This window comes from Verticillium alfalfae, genomic scaffold, assembly GCF_000150825.1.
Source record: "Verticillium alfalfae VaMs.102 supercont1.3 genomic scaffold, whole genome shotgun sequence".
Lineage (NCBI taxonomy): Eukaryota > Fungi > Ascomycota > Sordariomycetes > Glomerellales > Plectosphaerellaceae > Verticillium > Verticillium alfalfae.
Genome location: NW_003315036.1, coordinates 955,490 through 964,387, shown reverse-complemented (window position 1 = coordinate 964,387; position 8,898 = coordinate 955,490). Strand labels below are relative to the sequence as shown.

The 8,898-nt window shown below is 57.4% G+C and overlaps 2 protein-coding genes across 2 annotated transcripts; one reads left to right on the top strand and one right to left on the bottom strand.

The window, feature by feature from the left end:
* Positions 1–40: 40 nt before the first annotated feature.
* Positions 41–620, top strand: VDBG_02810 (pre-mRNA splicing factor; the record flags this gene model as incomplete). The annotated part of the gene is made up of 2 exons (XM_003006625.1): positions 41–226; positions 297–620. The coding sequence occupies 2 exons, from the start codon at positions 41–43 to the stop codon at positions 618–620; spliced, it is 510 nt and encodes a 169-aa protein (XP_003006671.1).
* Positions 621–3,168: 2,548 nt separating this feature from the next.
* VDBG_02809 (COP9 signalosome complex subunit 1) lies at positions 3,169–5,291 on the bottom strand (the record flags this gene model as incomplete). Its single annotated transcript, XM_003006624.1, has 6 exons — positions 3,169–3,411; positions 3,488–3,600; positions 3,759–4,260; positions 4,312–4,592; positions 4,640–4,684; positions 4,798–5,291. 6 exons carry the CDS (start codon positions 4,874–4,876, stop codon positions 3,169–3,171), a joined length of 1,263 nt encoding a protein of 420 aa, XP_003006670.1.
* Between the last annotated feature and the right edge of the window lie 3,607 nt (positions 5,292–8,898).

Here is an 8,898-nt window from a genome sequence, read left to right as displayed (position 1 = left end):
CCCCGTGCCGACGACGCTGGAGCTCGTCGAGGAGAAGGACATGAAGGTGCAAGGTGGGGCACCCAAGGACAAGGAGGCGCGAAAATGGGTGTTTAGGCAGCTGGCGAGCTACTTCACAATGGTTTTGACGGAGTATCAGCGGGCCATGGAGGCGGAGAGGAGCGATACAACGGCGAGCAAGGCGGCGTACGCCACAATGGTGCAGAGTCGCGAGAACATGAAACCGGTACGTGCTCCTTCTCCTCATACACATGCACGGCGAGACGCATCACACAGTCTGACTGACGGGTTTGTAGCTCTTCCGACGGTTCGAAAAGGGCGACGTCGACGACGACCTCCTGGCGCCCATCATAGAGATTGTGCAGGCGGCACAAGAAAGGCGGTACGTCGACGCCAACGACGGATACCTGCGGCTGTCTATCGGCAAGGCGGCGTGGCCTATCGGCGTGACAATGGTGGGCATTCACGAGCGCAGCGCGCGCGAGAAGCTGCACAACGGCGAGCGAGGGCATGTCATGGGTGATGAGGTGACGCGCAAGTTTCTGCAGAGCATCAAGCGCTGCCTGACGTTTGCGCAGGTGCGGTGGCCGCCGGAGGACATTAGGCAGTTGATGGGCTAATTCTGGCCTCTTCCGCGTCATTGGGTTGGTGGGATTCCCCGCTCCCCCCCGTCCCCGATCCCCTTGTTTCTGATGGAGGGGGGGGCATACGCAAACCCAAATCTCGGATGGATGATCAGGCGCTCACGATGCCTACCCGCTAGCGCGCTTCAGTAGAACCCCGACGCCATCGGTGGGCTTGTTCCTGGGAGCCGAGGGTCGGATTCGGGGAATCACAGGGGGCGGAGTGTCTGCCCTTCCTTCTACCTCGTCTGGGGGTCGAAGAGGCTGAAAGAAAATGGGGGTACGAGAGGTAGCGTACCTAGGAAGGGTAAGGGGGGGGGGTGTCGACTTGCGGTACAAGGGTCCTTCAAGCGACAACGTACTGTAGAAGCATGATCCCTACCCATCAATACGGAGACTGTGTGGGCTGAACTAGGGAGGGCTGATGACAAGACAAGAACGGTGAACGGGCGGGCGGTGACGGACGGATCCTGTCATGGAGCACGCATCATGACACCTGTGTGAGCGGTCGTGCATACTCCCACCACCCCGATTCCAAGCTCTGGTCTGGTTTGGGCTGGGAGATCAGTCGGAGCGGCGGCCAACGAACCCAAGACGGGAGTAATGGTTCAGCTGATACAGTACTGTAGAACACATACCCCCCTTGACCACTTTGACGCCCTCCTCGATGATCTTTTTCTGATTCTTCTTTTTTTTTTCTTTCTTGTTCTCCTCAAGTAGAAATCCTTACACGGCACTACGAACCATGCATGCAACGTTGGAGATTTGGGGCGGGGCGGCGGGGGTTGCATGTGTGTGCGTGACACAAGCGATGGTTGCAATCGCTGCGTTGGAGTACCTGTACATGGAGGCCCTGTTTTTTTTTTTGGGGGGGGGGGAGAGGGCATCCCGCGCCAGAAATCCACCCCCCATGCGGCAAGTCATCGGGCGGCGGTGAAATCCACGACCTGCGCCGTTGGGGGCAGGAGGTCCTCGCCCCAACGTACGTTAGCACGCTATCAGTGCCCAGAAATAGCGCATCGGGCGCCGCCAGTGCACCTCGGTGCTGTCCATCCGTCGTCAAGGTCCTTTTTAGCTCGTCCGCCTGCTGAGGGCTAATAAGCTCGTGAGTAACATGTTTCCCAAGCCAAGGTTGCAAGGCGCAATGGCACAATGCACCTTGGTAAGCTTAACTTGTGCATCCAGTATCGATGCACACTGGGTGAGCGGACGCCATGTACACCTTAAACACGACACACGCGATGCCACCCACGAGAGGAGGGAGCGGGCGAAGGAGCGACAGGACTGGGGCTGTATAGCAAGAAGGCCCGTAAACCATACGCAAGACAAGCAGACTCCATAGCAAATCACGCAACGAAGCGTGGCTCACCGGGCTATGCTCCCGTTCCCGAAGACCTCGCGCGTGACAACTTTGCTTCGCACAGTCTAACATGGCTTCCCAGGGCAGAAGGCTACGCACATTTCACATCCAAAGTGTTCACCTGCAGCCCAGTATCGGACCAAGATAAGAAGAAGAAGAAGAAGAAGAAGGAAAGGCCCAGGCTGTAGGGCAAAAACAAGCACTACTAGCACGCGGACACGGTGCAGTTCCGCCTTATACCCGCCGCCTGGTTGATTCGACACGAGTACAGTATATGTAGAGTATTTCCTCCGTCGGCGCGCGCTGTGGGCTCCTCCTCCACCCTTTGTCGGGGCTCTTCTGATGGGGAACCGGGCGGCCCCTCAGGTGTCCCATCCGCTGTGTCGCAGATGACTGGTGGCCAAAATCAAAAGGACGACTTGGGATCCGCGACAGGGGGGTGCGTAAGCCTCAAAACGATGGAACCGGAACGTCCGACGAACGATGATGGGGGGGCGGGGCGGCACCATCCAGCTCGAGCCTGAGGTGAGTACATGGTAGGTCGATTGTTGCCCCTGCAGCGATGTCCAGCTCGAACGACCTGGGGTTCGATCACAGCATTTAGGGGAAGGGGGGGGGGGGGGGCTGCTCAACAGATAAGGTAAGGTAGGGATGAAACTCGTGCTGCCATGGCCGTCGCCGGTCCACGTAATCCCCCTTCTCTGCACTCGAATGCCAGATCGAAAAAAACAAAAACACACTAGAGCCGAAGCCCTGTGTCGGCCTTGGGTCCACTGCCTCTCTAGCGCAAGCGAACCATGACGTACACGTGGTCAGTAAAGGGCGTTCCATAATGAGTGTAATGAGTCGGAAGAGGGGACAAGAGGCCGCGTATGCTCATGATAGATACATTGAGGCTAAGCGATCTGGGGCAAGGCAGACCAGGGTCTTATGCGGCTGTCCTAAGCTTGTTCCTGTTAAGAAGTCTGGCGCCACGACGGTGGCCTCGGGTGCTGGCGCCCCCCTTTGGCTCTGCGCACTGGGCAGGCCGCGTCGCCCCCTTCAAAAGCATATCGCATCCTTTTTAGCGCTCATCTCAACTTCGGCCCCCCTTCCCAGAGCCGCGTGTACATCGTGACCCTGACCAGCCACCACCGTCCCGTTCCAAGCCCTCAGCCCAGGGCCAGGGGTGGCGCCCGGACGCCATCATAATGCCCCGATAGCCATCGGCTCGCCGCTGTTGTCAAACCAAACGTCACTGACTCCATCCGCCGCCGTCGTCTGGGAGCCCGTCGCTTGCAATTTCTTGACGTTCCTGACCTCGAGGTTCGCACTCAGGAGGCCCATGCGCCTGATTCGTTCGAGCGCCTCGCTCTCGTAGGCCTTGGTCGTCTCCAGTGCCTGCGTCTGCATTGCCGCTCGTTGGTTGGGGTTCACGGCGACAAGGAGCTGCCCGAAAGGGAACCTTGCATTAGTCCAGGGTCCCATGTGCCGTGTCACAGATTCATGTCAATAGACCACATACCTGATCGATGGTGTTGATACGCGCCTGTAGCAGACCGCTCTTGATCATCGTGGCCAGCTCAACCTGTATATCTGTTCCCCGCGCTGCGAATGCCTCATTGAGGCTGCCGAGGGCTACACAGGAGAACGGCGCCACATACTGGACAATGCACTTGCTGCGGATGAGGGCGAAGAGTACCTTCACGTGCTTCTGCAGGAAGATGTCCAGCAGGAAGTCGGCCAGATACGAGTTCAGAATAGCCAGGCATGCCGAGTAGCGGCCGTTAACGAACAGCGAGATGCCTTGCGAATGTGAGGCTCGAGCTCCAGGCACGTTCTGAAGTTCTGGTTGTCCAAAACTTTCTTCTGTAAGTCCTTGCGGTCCATAGTGGCAAGAGCAAGAAGACCACCATAGACAGCAACATCGTTGGGGCTAGCAATGTTGTTGGACTCGACGCCGTCCTTGACTTCTTTCCCAATGTCGATTTGGAGGAAGGAACGAGCAGCGTCACTGAACTTTTCCATGTTCATCAGTGCAATGCCTTGAACAATCTTGGCATATGTCTGGAGACTCTTCTCCTCTTCGCTCTGCATGCCGGTGATCTTGGTGAGGTTGCCGAGAACCATGGACCAGTCACGGCGCATGACGGCAAGGTCGACGAGATGCTTGCCCAGATCGATGATATGCTTCGATGTGCTGACATCAGGACGCATGCGGGTGTATGCATCGCTGGCCGCGTTGAGGTCACCTATGTTCTCATAGTGGCGACCCAGCTCCTCGTTACCAATCTTGTGCTCAAGGTCAGCAATCACGTGGTATTATGCCTGTTTCATCTGAGCACATACTCGAATGCTCTCCTTGATGAGGTTGTTCTTGTATCCCTTGAGTTGCGTCTCGAGATGGTGAGTTTGCTGGCGGTTCTCCATGGTCGTCTTGTCGGCCCAGGCTTGGTCAAAGACAGCCTCAGGTTCGGCCGGCGCAGCAACCCTGATGCATTCCCAAATCTCGCGATACCGCTCAACGTCCCTGCCAGATTTAGCCTCAGCCACGGCAGCTTTCAAGGCCTCGACGCAGAGTGGTACGCAGCAACGACCGATGGTCAGTAGGCGATCCAAGCGAGTGCGGCCTAACACAGGTCAGAAGAGTACTCAACGGCCATTGCAAGCAGCTCACCTCTGTAGTTCTGGATGTACAGATCCAGGTCAAGCTTGGGAGTCTCTATGAGATGACGTTAGCGTCGACGTGGGGTAGTGCACAGGCAGGCGCGTGCATCGCCTCTTGTTTCGGCATTCTGTTTGCCGGGATTGAGCTGGGTGGTATTAGCTGCTTACCTTTGACAATGATACCACCCAGTTCGCTCATCTCATGGAAGAAAGCCGTGAGGCCCGGTTCATCCGTCGCCGCTGCCATGATGGTCGATGTCGGAAGAAGCAGTGGTCTCCGGGGTTCCAGATTGGGTAAAAGCTTGTCAACAAACGAAGCCAAGCTTGAATTGGCCCAGTTACAAATTGGTGTCGATTGGGGGTGGGCTTTCTCTTCTCAGACACAGCAAGCCGGGCAAGGGTTGGTGACTGGGGCCGGTCTGCCTGCAAGTGAGATGCTGGCAGAAAAGGCTGTTCGGGTGTCGCCTAGGTAGGATGTGGTTCGTGGAGAGGCGAAATCGTGAGTACCTACCTTACCTAGGTGGAGGTGCCTTGAATGCGTATGGGGGAAAAGGGGAGGAAAGTGTATCAGGACTCTACCTAGGGTGTGGGTGGGTTGTGTCCTCCGCCTCTAGGTGCCGCAGTTGAAATGGATGCGTGGGGGAGGATTTGTCTCAGAGATTACAGGTCGACGTCGGACCTCCAGCTTGAGGCCGTTCAGTTGCTCAGGTCGTGAGCTGGAAACGTCAGGCAGGTAGATCTTGCGGGGTAGGCCAACAGGCAGTTTCGCAGCAACCACAAGGGAGTCTGTGCTCTTCGTCGCGCGCTCTGAGATGCGTGTATTCGTATAACGGAGCGTCGTGTTTGGCGACTAGCCCATGCTTCTAAACGAAAGGGCTCAGTCAGCCCTGTCAGTGGGCAGCAAGAGAACTCGACCGACTCGGATCCGAGGAGTGGCAAAAGCTGGCTTGACAGTGGGCGTGCGCAGCACCGAAAGGGAAAGTGCGAAAGCAGAATGAGATGCGATTTGCTCCCACTCGCCTGATGTCCCAGTTTTCTCTCCATCCGCTAGAAGCAACGGGTCGCAATAGACTGCACATGATAAGCGCAAAATTCTACTCGGTTACTGGGTCCATGTTTCGCTGGGTCCCGAACGGTGCATCTGGCGAGTGCGATCCGGTTTTGGAGATGGATGGCTGGAGACCGCGTGGGCAAAACAAACAGCCCTGGCAAGTACGCGGTTGGGCGTGATGTGCGCCCTCATCCACTACAGCTCGCTCCTGCCTTTGCTGTCACAGTCTCGGACTAATCATGCTCACGGGCGCGCCTGCTGCTGCCGTCTTCGTCCTTCCCCCTGTGCCCTGGTCAACCACCCGCGGCTTTTTCTATTACTTGCACAAACGGACGCAAGCCAGGCACACCATCAGGGATGGAGGCCAGCTCTGTGCCACAAATCAAGGGCTCCTACTTGCTCTCCCCCCCCCCCACCCCCCCTTTGTCCAAGGGCGCCTGTCCCCTTTCATCAGGGGCGGACGATTGCGCGATGGAGCTTTGTACCTAGGTACGTCCTGCCTACTTGGGTACTTGGGTACAAGTGTCCAATTGGCATGAGGACTTAGCGGAATTAACGAGGAGTCTACTAGGGTGTGGTCAGATTGCCAGGTCACCCGCCTCTCCTTCAGGCCAGATGGCCTCTGCCCACCTCTTCTCGACAGCTTCCCGTTCTCCAGAAGGCCGGCCATCTTTGCAAGCACGTTGGACCCTGGATCAATCAAAAACATTCCGCCAAGTCGACTGAACGGGCAAAGCACCGACCAGGAACGGCGGGGTTGGATCGTGAAAGTCTTGGCATCGGGCGGCAGACGAATTACGTGTGCCAAGAACACGTTGCCAAGACCCGTCAGAATTGGGGTGCCAAGACCTTCCCGATCTTCCCTGCAGAAGAACAGAAGCCAAAATGGCCGAACCCTGGTGCCTGGCCTCTAGGTCTTTGTGGTCGTGCTCACACTGCCCTGTGAGTCTGTCTTGACCTCTTGCCCCCGGCGTCCTTTCGCCCAACCAGAAACACCAAAGTCCTGTTCCGACTGGGTCGGACCCCGCCGGAAGGGAAATACAAGCATGTGGACGGCAACATCCATCGTCTGGAAACGAGCCTCGGAGCTACCTCATCCTGGACGCATCTCAGTGCTGGCTTGCCCTTCGCGGCAATTAGAGCGCCCTCGATGACTGGGTGTCGAGGATTCGAGCCACCCCCCCTTTTCCCTCCCCATGAGTTTCCCCATCGGCAACACAACCTGCACCTTCCCCCTTGACCATGATATGGCTGTAGGATCCATCGTCCACGGGTTGTCGACAGTTGAGCGAAAGCGAGTTCAGAGCCAGACGCCGCCTTGAAATCCGCGACAAGCAACAAATCCGTCACCTCGGAACCTACGTACTCTTCATGATTGCAGTGTAGTGCCATTGCTTGGCTTTCGAGCTCTGCTGGGACGGCGGGTTTTGGATAGCAGAATGTGCTTACCTATCAGGTCGACGCTGCTGGGATTCCCATCCCTGTGACCATAGAACCCTGCATCGGAAGAGGGGGTGGGGGATTGGGGTTGCAGCCAGAGCGCATGCTCGCTATTACAGTGCAGAAACATGTCCACACACCATTCTTGTCGCAATGGGACATCGAGCGACCGACCCCAAACTCCTCTTCCCAATCACTCATTAGGTATGCCGCTCAAAATCGAAGAAAGCCTTGCGCCAGATCGATTTACTCAAATGAGTCACGAGCTCCCTCGGGGCCTCTGGGGCCCGCATCTGTGCTCACACCTCATCCCCCGCTTACACATCTATCTCAAATGCCATTGCCCTACCGCCGACGGCTTGCGAATGGTCCGTCATAGGGCGGCTCCCATCGATACCGAGGCCGAAAGAAGTCCGGTCCGTGCATTTCGACGAGTAAAGGATACAGAAACCGCGTGCATGGCTTGCGGCATAGCATCGCTGCCAGCGATAGCGATCCTATCCACTCCCTCCTCAGAAGCCTTGCGTCCCGTAGCCTCAGCAGCACACCGGGGCCTATTGCGTCACGCTTGCGCCGCTGATGGTTCGTCTCACACGTCGTCTCTTCAGGCTTTAGGTCGGCTCTAGCATTCGACCGACTGGGGGGGGCGATTTTGGGAAGCTCGCTGGGGAAGACGCGGGTGCCCATGGCGGGGGAGTAACACGAAATGCCATTCATCGCGTGCTGGTTTGCGCTGCTCCTCGGAGACGAGCCTCACCCACATTCAGGCATTGGTACGGCGGAGATGCGCTACTCGGGTGTTGACAAAGAGTTTCCAACATCCCACGACCCTCTTCCAAGCTTGATGCGACCGACCGGTCGGCACCGAGTCAGATGGTGCCCCCCCTAAAACTCGTCATGTCTTCACATCGAGCCGAATTGGGCTGGCGAACTGAAGATTGCATTGCATCACCACGGAGCAACCGGGATTTGCTCTTTGGGCCTTTCGCTGACAAGCTTGTCTCGTCAACAGAGTGCGTCCTCACGGTACCAATTGTGGACTGGACACAAGCAAACCCCACTGGCACACATCTGCGATTTCCTGCCTCCCTGGTTCCTCCACCGACAATTGCAGACCCCCTTGTCCTACCCTGGTCTTCCTCGGCCTGCCGCCAGCAGGAACAGCAAGACAAGCAGCGACAGACTGCAGGTCGTTGCGGCGCCCAGCACCAGCACCGGCACCAATGCCTGCCTGTACGACAGCGAGGTGCAGATGCAGACGCGACTGACACTCATTCTCACACACATATACACACACACCTTTCCGCGTGTCCCTCATCTCCCAATCATCCAACCATCAGACGTTGGCATTCGCTTGCCGGGCGGCAGAGCAAAACAGACTCTCGAGGCGAGGTGGAAGGTTCATGTGCCTGGCCTTGACCTGGCAAATTCCGACATGGGCCCGCACCTCCATTGTCCATCGAGAAAGCACCAGCACCAGCACCAGCAACAGCAACAGCCAGGCGTGCATGCTGCCATGCAGTGGAACTCCTGCTGGGGCTCCCGGGGATGGTCGGTCGGTCTGCACTTGAGACAGACAGCGCCAGAGGGACGATGGGGATGGATTGGATGGGATAGATGCTGAGAAATGAATACCTAGGCTCCCCAGCGACAGCACCAGCGCTATCCACTTCGGCTCCGGTGGTCCTCCACCCACCCCTGGTCCCCTGCCCTGCCGCCTTATTTCGTCTTAGGGCGCCCCTCTCTACGCCTTTCTCGTTCGCCGTCTCATGGTCTGT